This window comes from Salvelinus alpinus, chromosome 2 (genome assembly GCF_045679555.1).
Source record: "Salvelinus alpinus chromosome 2, SLU_Salpinus.1, whole genome shotgun sequence".
NCBI classification, from domain to species: Eukaryota; Metazoa; Chordata; class Actinopteri; order Salmoniformes; family Salmonidae; genus Salvelinus; species Salvelinus alpinus.
This window is the reverse complement of record NC_092087.1, coordinates 128,194,913-128,212,565: the sequence shown is the minus strand read 5'-3', so window position 1 is coordinate 128,212,565 and position 17,653 is coordinate 128,194,913. Positions and strand designations below refer to the sequence as shown.

At 41.4% G+C, this 17,653-nt stretch overlaps 2 protein-coding genes across 3 annotated transcripts in view; both read left to right on the top strand.

The window, feature by feature from the left end:
* The first annotated feature begins 3,952 nt into the window (after positions 1-3,952).
* LOC139568723 (26S proteasome non-ATPase regulatory subunit 12) lies at positions 3,953-10,449 on the top strand. Its single transcript, XM_071390756.1, has 11 exons — positions 3,953-4,174; positions 4,846-4,905; positions 5,047-5,175; positions 5,535-5,642; positions 5,819-5,923; positions 6,672-6,821; positions 7,246-7,380; positions 7,619-7,731; positions 8,155-8,329; positions 8,586-8,663; positions 9,743-10,449. The coding sequence occupies exons 1-11, from the start codon at positions 4,049-4,051 to the stop codon at positions 9,950-9,952; spliced, it is 1,389 nt and encodes a 462-aa protein (XP_071246857.1). The 5' UTR covers positions 3,953-4,048; the 3' UTR covers positions 9,953-10,449.
* Positions 10,450-11,154: 705 nt separating this feature from the next.
* LOC139568721 (probable helicase with zinc finger domain) overlaps positions 11,155-17,653 on the top strand; it is a 59,748-nt gene continuing 53,249 nt past the window's right edge. Inside the window, exons 1-3 of one of the 2 annotated variants that reach the window (XM_071390753.1) lie at positions 11,155-11,267; positions 16,476-16,715; positions 17,150-17,186. In XM_071390753.1, the coding sequence (XP_071246854.1) occupies positions 16,494-16,715; positions 17,150-17,186 (259 nt within the window). In that variant the 5' untranslated portion in view covers positions 11,155-11,267; positions 16,476-16,493. The other variant, XM_071390754.1, reaches the window with a different exon arrangement.

The window sequence follows — 17,653 nt, the reverse complement described above, 5'->3', positions numbered from 1 at the left end:
CTAGTGACTAGATGCTCTTTACCATTTGGCCATCAGATTTGCCCCCAATGCTCCTTATAGGACACATCACTGCACTCTATATTCTTCTGTAAACTGGTCATCTCTGTATACCCGTCACAAGACGCACTGGTTGATGCTTATTTATAAATCCCTCTTAGGCCTCACTCCCCCCTGTCTAAAATATCTACTGGAGCCCTCACCCTCCACATATAACACCCGTTCTGCCAGTCACATTCTGTTAAATGTCCCCAAAGCACACACATCCCTGGGTCGCTCGTATTTTCAGTTGGCTGCAGCTAGTGACTGGAACGGGCTGCAACAAACACTCAAACTGGACAGTTTTATCTCAATCTCTTCATTCAAAGATTCGAGCATGGACACTCTTACTGACAGTTGTGGCTGCTTTGCGTGATCTATTGGTGTCTCTACCTTCTTGCCCGTTGTGCTGTTGTCTGTGCCCAATAATGTTTGTACCCTGTTTTGTGCTCTTACCATGTTGTGTTGCTGCCATACTGTGTTGTCATGTGTTGCTGCAATGCTATGTTGTTGTCTTTAGGTCTCTCTTTATGTAGTGTTGTGCTGTCTCTCTTGGCGTGATGTGTTTTTTGTCCTATATTTTTATTTAATTTATTTGTATTTTTAATTCCAGCATTCGTCCCCACACGAGGCCTTTTTCCTTTTGGTAGGCCGTCATTGTAAATAAGAATTGGTTCTTAACTGACTTGCCTAGTTAAATAAAGGTTAAATAAATAAAAAATAGGGGGCAAACTGATCAAGCAATAAGAAGTGGAATAAATGAACCAGTTGCATGTTTCAGGAAATATGACTTGGTTATATGGTTTAATCTTTTAGGATTTTATTCCAAGTTCCAACGTCTATAGGACTTTGTGCCAATTTGGTTCAATGGAAAATAACAATGGTTGTCTTCCAAGTGGCACCCCATTCCCTACATACTGCACAACTTTTGACAAGAGCCCTATGGGCCCGGGTCAAAAGTAGTGCACTACACAGGGGACAGGATGCCATTTGGGACACAGCCAATAGCTTTTCATGTGATCTAGTTTGTAGTTTGACCAACATTACAATAATGATGTAACTCCAACATTTGAATAATGTCTGTTTTTGATTAGAATAGGGTGTTAGGCTCTATGTTAGATATATGACCTTCTCAACACACATAATAGCCCTGTATGTAGGACTATGGCTTCATAAAGCTCCAGCTCAGAACAGCACACCCTCAAATGAAGTCATGTTACGCAATACCTGTGGCCCACTTTTCAGACATAGACAATGGGCATGGGTCGGACTCAAGCTCTCAGCCGTGTGTTCGATAAGAGTGCTGGACGTGGTTTCATCTTCAGTCTGTCAACAGATCTCAATGGATCTCAGATCGTTTCAGTGCAGGGTAACATAAAGTGGATTCAGGATGATAAAATTTAAATGTCCTCATTATGATTTGCATGGTCACACTCACAATTGATTTCTCGTTCTCCATATCACTTTAAACTTCTATGCTCATAAAAGTGATCAAATTCGTTCTCGGGCAGTCTCTTCTCAGGCGTTTTATGGAGACACAACTCCATCATAAAGATGACAAGGTTATTATCGATGGACACTTGATCGGTACTGTTATTTGCCCTACATTACTTGAATGAGTGCTTTTGGATCCTGCAAATATTTGGATGCCTCTTAAGCCCTGTTTTATTTGGCCAATATTTTAATTATTATTTTAATTATTTCATATTTGGTCTCCTCTCTGAGCTGATACAGGCCATGTTTAATTTTCAAGCTGTTAAGGTTAAGGTTAAGACTGTGTTGGGGTAATCTGATCCTAGGCCAGCGCTTAGGGGCAGCCTCTCCCCGGTGCAGGAAAATCACTGACCTACACGAGTTGTATTTATTTCTGAGGGAAATCTTTCAAAGCAATGAACTGTGTGAATGAAACCAAATCATGAACAGTAATGTCCTAGTGACATCTGCTGGTAAACTAGAGTCAATACATGGAGATTAGGCCTACCCCTTCCTTCATGGTTGCAGCCGAGGTGTAAACAGCAACATACTGCTAAATTCTTTGTTCACCATTCAAGTCCAAGGTTCTAATCCAGGCACTTGTCATCTCCCGTCTGGACTACTGCAACTCTCTGTTGGCTGGACTCCCTACGTTTGCTATCAAACCCCTGCAACTTATCCAGAACGCCACAGCTCGCCTGGTGTTCAACCTTCCCAAGTTCTCCCATGTCACACCGCTCCTCCGCACACTCCACTGGCTTCCAGTAGAAGCTTGCATCCACTTCAAGACCCCTTTACTTGCCTATGGAGCAGCAAGAGGAACTGTCCCTCCCTACTTTCAGGCTATTCTCAAACCTTACACCTCAACTCGAGCACTCCATTCTGCCACCTCTGGTTTCTTCGCCCTCCTGGCACCCCAATGGTGGACCGAGCAATTCACATAATAAGTTGCATGGACTCACTCTGTGTGCAATAATAGTGTTTAACATTATTTTTGAATGACTACCTCATCTCTGTACCTCACATATACAATTATCTGTAAGGTCCCTCAGTCGAGCAGTGCATTTTAAACACAGATTCAACCACAAAGACCAGGGAGGTTTTCCAAGGCCTCGCAAAGAAGGGCACCTACGGTTAGATGGGTACTAATAAAAACATTTAAACATTGAATATGCCTTTGAGCATGGTGAAGTTATTAATTACACTTTGGATGATGTATCAATACACCCAGTCACTACAAAGATACAGCTGTCCTCCCTAACTCAGTTGCCGGAGAGGAAGGAAACAGCTCAGGGATTTCAACATGAGCCAATGGCAACTTTAAAACACTAACAGAGTTTAATGGCTGTGACAGGATATAACTGAGGATGGATCAACAATTTTGTAGTTACTATACAATACTAACCTAAATGACCGAGTGAAAAAAAAAGGAAGCTTGTACATGTTTTCACTTTGTGATTATGGGGTATTGGGTAAAAATAAAATAATATATTTAATCAATTTTTCAATTCAGGCTGTAACACGACAAAATGTGGAATAAGTCATGGGGTATAAATACTTTCTCAAGGCACTATAAGTGGTGATCACATTTGATGCTCAGGAAAGAAACTTAATAAATATATGAATTTAGTGTGAGTTATTCACAACATTGTGTGAAAGTGGACTTTTCAGAATCATACTTTAATATGATATGCTTCCTGAGGCAGGGTTCTCTATACAGTTGGTTTAATAATAGTAATAATAATAATAATAATAATTCATGACATTTGTAACACGTTTTTCATTATACAGAATAATATCAAAGTGCATATGAGTTTTTCCCTGGGCAGTCAGGGAAATGTTCTCATTCCACCATGGGTGTAAGCCATTTGCAAATAAAAGACATTCCTCACTATCTCTCCCTCAATGTTTTTTAAAAACAGGACTGTTTGTGCCTGAAATAGCACCAAGAGAAATATTACAAAGAGTGCACAACTGTCTTGAAACTTTGATGGTTGAGTCAATGAGATGAGATTTGGAAGGAAGGCCTCGAGACTACATCATCATCGTCAATTAGATCATTTGTAACATATTTGGGTTTACATTCACTTTACTTGAAATGCCTCCTTCACAGAGACAGGGGTCTTTTTGTTATTGGCCCACTATTTTAATGCTTAAAAAAAGATACCAGAATAACCTAGAAAATAATTCTGGAAATTATAACGTTTCACCCTGAGCACAGTTTCCTCCCATCAACAACCTATTAATGGAAAAAAATATTAAACAATATCAGTGAGGACAGCTGGAAAGGTTAAGTTGAGAGAGAGGGATGCTGTGTGAATAAGTAAAGATTGACTGTCAAAACGCCTGACACAAATAACAACTATTTTTTATGGTCCTTCTCTGGGTCCTTCTGGCAGCCTAGGTGGCCTTTGCAGTTCATTGTGATTGGCCGGTTTTCCTTCACTTCCTGTAGTTTTGACACAACAGCAGCAGGCTAGCAGCAGTTAGCGCTTAGCAGAAATTTCACTTGTAAATTCGCCGTAGTATTCAGCTTACGATGTCGGAAAACATGTCTGCAGAGGTGGAGCGATCAGAAAGATCAGATGGCAAGCTTGTGAAGATGGAGGTTGACTACAGTTCAACTGTAGATACACGTCTACCGGAGTGTGCTGAAATGGCAAAAGTAAGTTGAGTATGAATGAGGCCAGCGCTGGCTGAGTCATGGTGCATCACGAATGTTAGCAGAATGGCTAGCTAGCTTGTTAGCAAATAAAGGGCTGTTTGTAATAATAGGCAACATTGCAACAGTATTGCAACAAAGTATCACAAATATTGAGTCGATGTACTTGTAAGGTAAGTTATACATCTCTATTAGTTAGCTAGGTAACGTTAGCTACAGTAATTGTTTTCGTCAGGTAACTTCTCTCGTTAACGTTACCTACAGACTCTACTAGTACAGTATCTTCGCTCTTGGTGTTATGTTATGCTTACTAGCCGGTTTGGTCGTTTCAGTTGGATTGTATACTAATTTATCAACCAACTACTAACGTAGGTACCACGGTTATTGTTTTTCGAAGACCCCTTTACTTTTAGTTAGAAATATACTAACGTTATAGCTTGCTAGTGAAGTTTTTCAGTTTTAATCATGTGTCAAAGCTGACAGAAATTTGTTGACATCTTTGGCTTTCCCAAATCAGACTGATCAGCAATGACATTATGGATGATACAGTTTTCATTAGTATTTTTGGTCATCCATCTCATAATTTGATCATGTGTGGTCATTTTAAATGGATCTTTGTAAGAATTGTCTGTCATTTGTCCTGACTCTAGGATTGATCTGCTCTGCTTTTCTAGGAAGGTAGGCTGCAGGAGGCAGTTGAAAGCCTCTTGTCGCTGGAGAAGCAAACGAGGACTGTGAGCGTGAATTCATTCATTTATTTCTAATTAAACATCATACTCCATTGAGATTAAACTATATAAATGATCATACTCCTCTGACTAATCACATAGCTATCTTTGTGAGTGACATTGTCCTCTTTTTATCCATCCGCACAGGCTTCTGACATGGTGTCAACCTCCAGAATCCTGGTGGCCGTTGTGCAGATGTGCTATGAAGCGAAGGACATGGACGCCCTAAATGAAAACATCATGCTGCTCTCTAAAAGGAGGAGTCAGCTCAAAGGGGTGAGAGTTGGGGCTCCTTCTTTGAAGGGATACTAAGAGAAGGTAAAACATTTGAGGCAGGGGTGTATTAATTAGTGCAAGCAGTTGCCAAAACGTTTTGCAATAGAAAATGGCTTGCAACGCAACAAACATTTATGTTGGACAAATTTAATGTAGGTCCCTCCTCGTTTTTGTTCTGTTTGCCAACATTTGGTTTATCGTGAATACACCCCAGGTATGCACCAGTAGGTTAAGGTGCTTCGCCATCAAAACAATGTTTTCTTCGTGTCATTTTATGTGTTCCAAGACAAAGTAAAGTGTTGCCTGATATTAGCTCTTTCGATATATAACCTTCTCTTTTGCTTTGCTTCTCTTCTCAGGCTGTTGCTAAGATGGTGCAAGAATGTTACAAGTATGTAGATACCGTGACCGACTTGACCGTTAAGCTGAGACTCATTGACACACTACGCACAGTGACCGCTGGCAAGGTACGTGGTGTCATAAACTTTCTCTGATTATCCTTACTTGGGTCATCCTAAAATGACATGAAGATGATATCACCAATCATGCATATTCAGATGGCATAAAACAAAATATTTTACTTTTGTGGGTCCAAGTCATGTCGCAATTCAAATGCGCTAACGGCTTTGTTTCCCTCACTCAGATCTATGTGGAGATTGAGCGGGCCAGGCTGACCAAAACATTGGCAAACATCAAGGAGCAGCATGGCGAGGTCAAAGAGGCCGCAGCAATCCTCCAAGAGCTGCAGGTAAGGGGCTTTCGCTGGCATTCCTTGGCAGTTTTCACAATTTCTTATAGACTGGAGGTATGAGGTTTCAACCATCCATGTTGCATGAAGCTATTTGACTTACTGGACTGAATCTTCAGACACAAGTGTAGAACTCAAACTGGCGGCCAAATCCCCTTGACATCAAATGAACTACTTCATATTCATCATCTCAAGCACCACCCCGACATCAACATATGTGAAAATGGCGAGTTTCTTTGTTTTGTAGTACAAAAGATGGAAGAAAAGTGTTTCTAATGACATCATTGGTGTGCATCGTGTGATTTTTAACCAATTATGAGTAGGCATTGTCATTGGAAACACTTTTCTTCCATATTTTTTACTACAAAATTTAGAAACTCGCCATTTTCAAATATTTTGGGGGTGGTGCTGGAGATGATGAATATGAAGTTGAAAACTGCGAAATTTCCCTTTTCATAATTTCAGTGAAAGTTGGCTGAGACACCATAAATAATCGAAATAAAATCTTGTATCTGTGAAGTGTTGTGCCCTCCATCAGTCCTTATTGAGGGCAGGACCACTACAACAGTTGTTCACAAACCATTCTTCTCCCGGTCGAGGCTATGATGTTGCACAGCTGGGCCGTGTTCAGTAGGCACGAAATGGGAGTGGTATTAACTGAACTTGCCGAATGAGAAACGTTTTGCTACGATGTGCCCTAATGAACATGACCCAGGGCTCTGACAACATGCACTCTTTCACCCTACAGGTGGAGACATACGGCTCCATGGAGAAGAAAGAGAAGGTGGAGTTCATCCTGGAGCAAATGAGGCTGTGCATCGCCGTCAAGGACTACATCCGCACCCAGATCATCAGCAAGAAGATCAACACCAAGTTCTTTACAGAGGACGGCACTGAGGTGAGAGAAAAGAGGAAAGCCAAAGAGTTTATTCAGGCTGGGTGTTATGATATGGCCTCCCTCCCAAATGGCACCCTGTTCTCTATAAAGTGCACTGCTTTTGACCAGGGCCCATAGGGGTCTGGGTATGCTATGTAGGGAATAGGGTTCCATTTGTGGTTATGTCTATTGGGGTGGAGGAGGAACTACCTAAACATTCAATGTCCCAATCAAAACGTTCACTTTCGTTTCCTATTTCGGAACAGTTTGACAGAAAACAATATTTATTTCTGGCAAAATATTGAAGTCAGATTTTTCTTTTCGGCTGTTTGGGGAAAAAATGACTGTTTGTTTTGGCTGTCTACGCTGCTCCTGATGAAGAAACATAGCAGTTAAGAACCAAGCTGCAATATTTTTAACCATTTACCTCATTATTTTTCCTTAGGAGTCTAAGCTGAAGTATTACAATCTGATGATCCAAGTAGACCAGCACGAGGGATCCTATTTGTCCATCTGCAAACACTACCGTGCCATCTACGATACCCCCTGCATTCTGGAGGATAGCTCCAAATGGCAACAGGTAAACACTGGTCTCAGAAGACTGTTTTTTTAGGCTTCAGCTGTACATTTTTTGTTTCTGAGAAAAATATTGCTCTGGCAGCAGGACTTAGTTGGAGAGGGGTCTTAACGAGTGTACTGCACACTGATTGGCGTAAATAGAACTAAGATTGGGTCTGCCTTCACAGGGGACTAAGACGTTACAGATTGCACCTTTAAAATACATAACAATACAACGCTAATGTTCTTTCCTGTTCCAGGCCCTGAAAAGTGTTGTTCTGTACGTGATACTGGCTCCCTACGACAACGAGCAGTCCGACCTGGTGCACAGAATCAACGAAGACAAGAAATTGGAAGAAATATCCAAATACAAGTAAGACATTAAATTGCATTATATTCCGGTGCTTTCATTTCTCCCCTCAAATACCAGAATGTAATCTAGCTTCGATGGTTCATTCCTTAAAATCTTCAATGGTATAACACATTATTTCTCATCAGCAATGCCCAAATATTCCTCATCAGAAGAATGTAACCTCGAGATGATTCATTCGTAATAATCTTAGCATTCAATACTGTTTCACAATATTCCTCATCATCCAATTCTGTAACACAGTAATTAACTATATATTCGCCAAGGTACCATATAACCTAGCCAATTCCCAGTGGTGAAATCTAGCTAAGCTACCAACTGCATATGCTTGATCTTTGTGGTACGGTGAAACCTAGGCTAAACTCTGGTGCTATTGCCGTGCTGTGGTTCGTCTCATCATGGTTTCCCTCTTACCTCTCCGTCCAGGGACCTCCTGAAGCAGTTCACAACCATGGAGCTGATGCGTTGGGCCTCCCTGGTGGAGGATTATGGGAAGGAGCTGAGGGAGGGCTCCCCCGACAGCCCGGCCACCGACGTTTTCAACTGCTCAGAGGAGGGTGAAAAGAGGTGGAAGGACCTCAAGAATAGAGTGGTGGAGCACGTAAGTAATTTATGGAACTGCTTTCATGGAATATCTATAGATAGAATATCACAATTACTTTAGTGGGATAGTTTGTTTTAGCAAAGGGTCTGTGGTGGGATCACAATGCTGTCTCGTTGGAACATGGTTGCTGAAAAATGATCTGGGAACGTCCCTTTCCCATCTATAATACTTTCACGTAATTGGTATTTTTGATTCCAGCTATGTTATGTTGCACCGTTGCTTATTTTTGTGTTTTTCTTAATCTCTCCTTTAGAATATAAGAATTATGGCCAAATATTACACAAGGATCACAATGAAGAGGATGGCTGGCCTCCTGGACCTCTCCATAGACGTAAGCACCACCAATCTACTCTTTACATCTGTTACATTTTTGGCAGGGGATGGAATTCTTACTGGTCCTCAACCCTAATGAATGCAGCCTTAAAGGATAGTTTTCCCTCCAAAATAAGGTTGAAACTGCAGCTCCGTATGATGCGTCTCTGTTCACGCCAGGGGAACTGAACAAGAGTGAACGACTTCGCTGAGACGTCATACGATTGTTGCATTTCTGTTTTCGTGCGTCGCACTTGCATTCAATAGCATCTATGAATCGCATGATTATGCGCGGTATTGACGTCAAGTTTTGTTGGTCGTATGTACGGGATACACCGTCCAACGAAATGCTTAGGCAATAACCAAGGACACAGATGGTTCCTGATGTTGTGAGATTACCTCTGGTGTTTACAGAACAACAGGTGCTGTGAGATTAGGAAGTCAGAACCGGCTGAGACAAAGCAATTGTAACACTAGAGCAAAGGAATGTATGAAAGTGTATATTCTTATTTTAAATATATGTAGTTCTGTCACTGTGCTGTACTTGTCTGCTAATGTTATGTATTATGTCATGTTTTCTCTTTTGTCTGGACCCCAGGAAGAGTAGCTGCTGCTTTAGCGGTAGCTAATGGGGATCCTAATAAAATACTAAACTACAGATTTATATACCTTAAAGGTCAAATCAAAGGTAGACTTAGAGATATGATGTAATGTACAAAGTAAACAGCATAGTGGGTCAATTTCCGCAATAACTAAGCATTTTAAGTGCAAGGCTAAACTTCTCCTCTGTTTTGGTCCCATTGCTACCACCCTGTAACGGTGTGAAGAGAACCCATGCGCAGATACTGTGTGAAAGCGAGGTCTTGCATCTCGCTCATTGCAATATATGCGCGGCGCTACTCGTGGCAACTTAATTTTCGCTGAGTGGTCGACAGTTGAGCTCAATCCATATTCTCAACTTGATATTGGAGTGTGAATTTTTTGTTATTGTTGTTGAGTTATCTATAGAAGTACTATAGTACCCTAAATGAAATGTGTGATTTTGTTATTGATGGTCTTTGAAGACACCGATTCTAACATCTCTAATATCTCTTGCAGGAGTCTGAGGAGTTCCTCTCCAACCTGGTGGTGAACAAGACCATCTACGCCAAGGTGGACAGGCTAGCCGGGATCATCAACTTCCAGAGGCCGAAGGACCCCAACGACCTGCTCAACGACTGGTCCCACAAACTGAACTCCCTCATGTCCCTGGTCAACAAAACCACACATCTCATCGCCAAAGAGGAGATGATACACAACCTGCAGTGATGAGGACCGAGTGCATTGTTTTCTTTTTTTTCCTTCTTTACTTTATTGAGTTTTTCTGAATTTACATTGATGAATGAACTGTTATTCCAATGTCAACTGCCCACATTTTTGGAATAACAAATACCACATACCACACGCAAAGTTGAAGCATTTACAATAAACAAGTCTTACGGCCATATGTCTCGTCCCACTGATGTAATATAAACTACACTGTTTAGAGTGGTCATATGTCTCGTCCCACTGATGTAATATAAACTACACTGTTTAGAGTGGTCATATCTCTCGTCCCACTGATGTAATACGAATTACACTGTTTAGAGTGGTCTCCCAATTTATCTACCACAATTTGGGCATGTACTTTGTTCTAGAACCTAGACCACAGAGGGGCATATGCTGTAAATGTTTTCTCCTGTTCCAACTCTCTTTTTCATGTAACCGTCATAAGGGATTTAGTGTTAAAGCATTTGCAACTTGTTGTATTAAAACATTTGCTGTGAGTTCTTGACGTCTTTTTTTAATGTCTACTTCGCAATGTAAACAAACTATTCTCACATGGCATAATGGATATTATTTTGTTGAGTATTGTAACAGAAAATGTGATTGTTACGGAGTTTTATTTAACTGTTGTCAGATCAAGTTAAGAATACTTGTTTAAAAGCTGTGAAAGGCAAACCTGACAGATGCAGCTTTTTATTGTTGGTTTGAAAGGTTCTGGATCCTCTGTAGCTATTTAGTGATGACTGTAAATGTTACAGGATGCACAGCTGACACTAAATCAAGACTTATTTTGTGAGCTTATGTATTATATCGACAATTTCTACCTTACTGTGTAGTTATATCCATATGAAAATACAAATATAGCAGTTATATAAAAGCAAAGACAATGGGATATTATGTAGAAATAAAATTCAAATGTAGTTATGTACGATTAAACATGATCTTTCTATTGTTTTAATTATCCAAATCATCTATACATCAAAATATCTCTGAAAATTGTCCAGATAGTAGCCTATATGAAGTGGACAAAATACAACACAGAATGTTTTATTGATGTAATATTGTTATATAATTTACAGTGCTCAGCTAGGTGAACCCTGGAAACTGGTTTATGCAATTATCTAGGGAAATGTATGAAAACTGGTATAATGACTTGCTATAAAGACTGGTATATGACTTGGTTAGAAGTTCACAATGGTCAAACCCCAACCTACACCAAAAAGACCCAAATCCCCTCAACCTTCAGATGAGCTATATCCCACTATCCTTTGCGATGGGCTGACAAGTGGATCCAAGATGGCGTAGAAAGTAAAGCTAGGTAAGTGTAGACTTCCTATTTTCAGTCCTTTCAGTTGTCTTTTTCAGTGGCAAGGACACCGACTTGACTCCCGTCTGTAACACATTCTGAGAGTAATGAAGGTATACAATTCATGCCGAGTGCACAATATAATGTCATGTCACTTCTATACGTCTAAAAACCGAGCCAAAATTACAGGCCCGGGCAATATCGCTAACGATAGCTCGGAAACGTTAGTTGTGTATCCATTCTGCATACGTTTTGGTCAGCATGCTAGCCAGATGGCTAACGTTAGCATGCTAGTTTGGTGCCAACGCGAAGGGCCCTATTTTGGCTGACGTGCAAACTGCTGTCGACAGCACCATTTTCTCACTATGTGCTCATGATGAATTCAACGACAATTATTATGGAACTGTTTTATGTTTTTTCTCGTAATATTGTTGTAAATTGTGCCAATGCAATGGTATTGGCTACTATCGCTCAGTGAGTCTACAGTCTTATCACAAAATTATTGCTAGCCCACCTAGCTAGCAAAACGATTTGCTAATCTAATTTATTTGTTTTTAAAGTTAGAAGCAATACATTTCCATGGCTCAAATTCCTCCTATATTTAATCATGTTGCACACCAATATGTCACAATCGATAGCTGAATGGCTTGATACAAGCTAATGTGAGCTAACTAGCTAGATCACGCCACACGACTATTGCACTGTGGTCCCACCAAACATGCGAGCGAACTCGAAGCCAGCCACAGTTAGCGGTGCTTCTACCGTGTTGTTTTAGCTAATACCGACAAGGGACAAGTTACTAGTTAACGTTAGTGGCTCGCCAACAGACACGGTACATTTATTATTAACTGACCCGGAATCTCAAAATAGACTCTTTTTGAATCTCAAAATAGACTCTTTTTATATTTGTATTAGTCTATAGGAGTGCCTTTTTTTGGAGCGATCATGCCGAGTAGGGCATTGTGTTTTGATCAAACTTGCCATTAGGTAAGCACTAGCTAAACCATAACGATGTAGTAACTAGCTAGCTAACAGCCTAAAAATGTCGCCCTTTCATTCATCTTTGTTTATTTGAAATTATGCGTTTCATTTGACAGTCAAATATAATTAATGACTCTTCTGGCCATTACTTGCAAGCCACATGGTTGTCATTTTGCTCTTACAAACTGCCATAGCATGCTCATGTCATGTACTTGGCTGTCTCAATTTCTTGTCTATTGACCAATCCATAATAGTAAAAAAGTTCAAGCTAATAGACTTAAAGATGCCAAACAAAAAGTGTTGGCCTATATTTGGGTCATCAAATATGTATTTGCATTCCAACGTGCTGTGAGTGATATTTCCACAACAGTAGTTGTAGCATTTCCTAAAATGCTTTGAATACTTTGGTAACCTGCTTCTGAACCTTGGCGGTATCTGAGGTATTCCTTAAAAGATAATGTTACACACAAGTTCTGGGGGATGGCCTTGGTGTTGGTTTAGGCTAGGACTATGGCATGACTAAAATATAGCCTAACTAACCTAGCTTATACACTCATCTTGGTCATCGTGAGGGAATTGAAATGTGTGATTCACTTTGTGGAAACTCTAGATTAGACACTGAGTGGACACTTTGCGCAAAGTGGGTGAAAATGTGCTTCCTTATTTTATAACAAGACACATCTGATTCTTCAAGTTCAGAATTGTTCAGTTGGTCTTTCTCTAACATATATCATTAACATTATATCCAAAAAGTTGGGAAATGCTACATATCATGTCTCAAATTCGATATCTATCTTGCCTCGTTTAATTTCCTCCAGATTTGAGAAGAAAGATGACGAGTTCAACAGTGAGCCTGTCAGTTTGCCTTATTTCTCGCACACCATCCAGCCTAGCTGACACAATTAAATTTTGTTTTTACCACTTTTCTTCTGGCCTCCATTGATTTAGTCACCCTAGGACACAAGGGTTAAAACTCCAATAACAGTTGAACGGATTATGAGGAGGTTTGGACTATAAAAAACAGAATTTACACATTATTTTACCGATTGGTCAAAATATGCATTTTTGATTGGACACCCTACACTGAGAGCTGGCTCAGTCAATGATGGTCATAAACAAAGACTAGCCCCACTTCTGCTAAAGTAGAGGTGGTGTTGTAATAGGCTACTGTACTTAGATATAACTGCTGTGGCGTAGTGTGTTTCTTCACTATGAAAGAACCATATCAAACCCCGATAAGGAGAAATAGAGCGTTTGTTTAAAGTTGCTCCTTGGACCTGGAGGCCTTTTCTGTTTTTAGTCAAAGCAGAGGCTATCTCAAACAGGGACGACCACTCACCAGACACTGCATGTCAGGTTTTACATTTAGGCCTCCATGTACCTCCCAATGTCTGGCTGTCACTACAGTCACTGGTTAGAATCCAGGCTGTGTCACATCCAGCTGTGCCAGCTGGGCCAGCGTCGTCCGGGTTTGGCCGGGGTAGGCCGTCATTGTAAATAAGAATTTGTTCTTAACTGACTTGACTAGGTAAATAAAGGTAACATTTAGAAAAGTGCATGAAAACAGATTGTTGCCCATCAGCTAGTCGCCCCCTTCTCCCCTCCAGCTATTTGTCATTGCACTCTGTTGCGGGAGGGTAGCGTGCGTTTCTATTCGAGACACTGTATCCCTTGAATCCCTGGACGCCATGGCCAGGCTCAGCTCGGTGCTGTGATTAACGCTAGAGGACACCACACTCTCTGCAGAGGACAGACGCCACCACAAGTGTTAACAGCCACAAGTGCCCAGTAGTGAACTCGACTGCCCTATTGCCTGTAGTTGTGCATATAGGCCTATTAGGTTCAGAAATACTCAAGTGTCACCGGTGGACAGGCTATACACACAGGCTATTTCTAATTGATTTAGGGTACATTTTTGCATGGCAAATGTAGTCTACTCAATGCTCCTGTTGCCTGTGTGCATATGGCTTAGGCTTATTAGGTGCAGAAATACTCGTGTCACCTGTAGACAGCATACATTAGTACCCAATGCCGCAGCTGCACACATTTGTTCTATTGATTAAGTGCCGTTGATGGGTCCTTTCTTTGCTAATCATTCAAATTGTGGTTCAACCCTGCAAATGGTTAACTCCAGTCGACTCGAGTGGCATTGGCCATGGGGCCTTTTTGGCGCCTATATGTTACTATGAAAAACCTGCCTAAAACAAGCTTGTCATTTGACTTGAGCTTTTATTATTGAGTCAAATGTATTGAAATGCCTTGGTAAACAACTAAGCCTGTATATAGACCTACTACCACAGAGGAAATACTGCTCGGCCTCTCAGCACATTTGTTATGACATCAAAAAAGGATGTGGTTCTTGTTTCAGGGAACCCCACATAGCGTTTTTTTCTCTGACCATATTCCAGGCTGTATCACAACCGGCGGTGATTGGGAGTCCAATAGGGCGGCGCACAATTGGCCCAGCATCGTTAGGGTTTGGCCGGGGGAGGCCGTCATTGTAAATAAGAGTTTGCTCCCCTGAACCAGCTCCCCTGATTCACCTATTCAAAGGCTTGATGATTAGTTGACAAGTTGAATCCGGTGTGCTAGCTGTGTAACAGTAAAATATTTGACTACTATATTTGAGAACCCTAAACTTTTAATCACTTACAAAATTGTTGCCACTATGAAATGATGAATACATAGCCTAGAATGCCGTGGCATTGTAAGTATTGCACACCACCTATGCAATGCCGGGTGTACCCTAGACCCGACACTAACATCGCTGAGGTTCACGTTAAACAACTGTCTTTCCTGTAGCTTTTTTTGTCTTGCCAACGTAATGGTGCGCGCACTAAACAATGTGGCACACCACAGACGAGCCACACTGTACAAGATTCTTCAGTTGGTTGTGAGGATTCTCGATACCACGCTGTTTTGCGGAAAACAATGTGATGTGATTTCGATTTTAAACTTAGCTAGAACGACATTCACCCTTGCCATACAGAGTTGAAATCTATCTAGCCAACATTTTTGAATTGAATATCATTGATTGTGAACTTCAGAACTGTAACGATATGAAGCTTTGGTTAAAGGCAAGGACTACTAGTATGCATTTGTAATCTCCTGCTTGAGAGTCTACACATCAGATGCAAAACAACGTCATCATGTCACTGGCTACTTCTCTGGCGAGTTCTCATTGGCTATTACTATTCGCCGTTCTTAACATTTGGCGTTGCACATCTCGCATTCCAAGAGCATTGCAGATTTTGTCATACATGTTTGAGAATATTGGAATGTATGGGACTGCTCGAAGACAGGATCGGTAGTCCTCAAATTGCATCTCTGACCTGCTCATTAAACGAGCGTCAGTGACGACCGCACGCCCCAAGTAGGCAACGACATGGGGATTTTGTCTCTGATGTCAAACTTTCTGGGACGGCGTAAGATTGTCATACCTTCATACCGACCTTGAGCCATCCCGGGATATTCTGTAATATTCGCACTGAACACAAATGTTCAAACCCAACTGAGCCTCTGTAATCCGAAGGTTAGCAATTCAAACAAGTACATGTAAAATCCCATCGAGATTGCCAACGAGCACATTGCTGCCCTACAGATTAATTTACAAGGCTCTGGTCTCGTCGTTGTGTGCTTGTAAACAAACACCATGTGACTGGGGACTACCGGTAAGCTTCATAATGAAGAATTGTGACGGGTGAAATGAAGAATGCGATCTTTATATCCTAACGTATTGCACAAGTTGACTGCAGGTATTTACTTAAAAGGTAGCTGCAAATATTCAAATGTATAAAAAATCAAAGAAATAGTTTAAACAGTATTGAAAAAAACATCCCATGGCTATTTCCAAATAAGGTATACCGCCTAAGCTTAGGCGCCAGTAGCACTAACTTAGGTTTGTAGTGCCACACGTGACTACTTATTTTTAGCTCTGTGAGGAGAATATAGGTCTATGAACCAACACAACTGGATTCCAAGATATTTCAACTCGTCAAAGCAAGTGTCTACAAATAGACCTACCAGCCCACTACCCCAAGTACCCCATCACAGAAATAGCATTATCTCCCCCTGTCTCTCACTCCGGGGTGAAGTTTCCACTAGGTACAGATCTAGATTCAGCTTCCTCTCCCCCAATCCTTACCTTTACCATTAGTGTGGAAAATGCTAAAACTGACCCACGATCGGTGTCTAGGTGCAACTTAAACCCCCTTTTCTCTCTCCTCCCTCTCTCTCCAGACATTCTGTCCCTGAGTCATGGCGGACAGGAGAGCGGAGAAGTCATGTGAAGAAGCCAGCGGATCGTTAGCCAGGCGGGAGTACGAGGTGGCGGTGAGCCACTGCACAGATGCGCTGCTGGCCCTCGGCCCCCCGGCCCCTCCCAGCCCTGGAACCCCCGCATCCAACCCCCCCAATGACACGGTTACCCCCCTCCGCAGCCGCGCCCTGCTCTACAGGATAGCCGCCCTGCTACAGCTGGTGAGGCGTCAGACTGATCCGGGATGCACACCTTTCGGCCCACACCCGTACCCACTCCCTCAGTGTGGCCCACATATGGGTTTGAATTTAAGTGTGTTCAAGTAAAGTCTCATAAGCCCATCTTGACTTGGATTTGTTTTCTGAGAACCAGATAAAACGACGAAGGTCCCACCTCCTTTCATTTCTCTGCCGCTAACTGCACTGTTATCTCCTAGCACTAAAATTATACCGCACTACTTAAGCCTCACGATTATAGAGACTGCTTAAGTACTATAATTATATTGCGAGTGACTCTGCTCTGAGTAGCAAAGATATCAGTTCTGGGCACTTATCTAAGACTCAGTCAGGACCTCTGTCATATAAAACCCACCTTTACGAGGACAGTCATTCTGCTGCTTTGACTTTCTGTTTACTTGTTTTCTTTCTACCACCAGAAAAACTATGATCAAGCAGATGAAGACTGCAAACATGGTGAGTTGGTATACTTATCATAGTGAGGACATGACCCATTGTATTGAAGTCCCATCCCCAGGTTACACAGTCATATACCAACTATAGACTTGGATAGAGGATGCACTTGCCATAAAGCCTGTTTTTGCATGGGCAGTGCCATGGAGTGCTTTCACCATTTTAAAACTTGTAGAAGATGACATTGACTACTTTAAAATCAGGGCTGGGAATTGCTTAGGACCTCACGATACGATGTTATCACAATACTTAGGTGCCGATATGATATGTATTTTGATTCTCTATGTATTGCGATTTGAATAATGATTTTATTGCGAGTCGATGTTCCAAATATATTGCTAAGCCTATGTCAGCTGCAGAGAGACGAGAGAGCATGAGAAAACGAGTTTTGATCCGTTAGGGAAATAAAAGTGCTGAAAACAAATTGGCTCCCTATTAAAACAAGATAGAAAACAAGCTATGAAGGAAAA

Bases quoted from the DNA above. Each gene is read 5' to 3' on its own strand.
- LOC139568723 (XM_071390756.1), top strand. From the start codon at position 4,049: ATGTCGGAAAACATGTCTGCAGAGGTGGAGCGATCAGAAAGATCAGAT. The intron at 6,822-7,245 runs GTGAGAGAAAAG...ATTTTTCCTTAG, and splicing joins TTACAGAGGACGGCACTGAG to GAGTCTAAGCTGAAGTATTA. The intron at 7,381-7,618 runs GTAAACACTGGT...TTCCTGTTCCAG, and splicing joins ATAGCTCCAAATGGCAACAG to GCCCTGAAAAGTGTTGTTCT.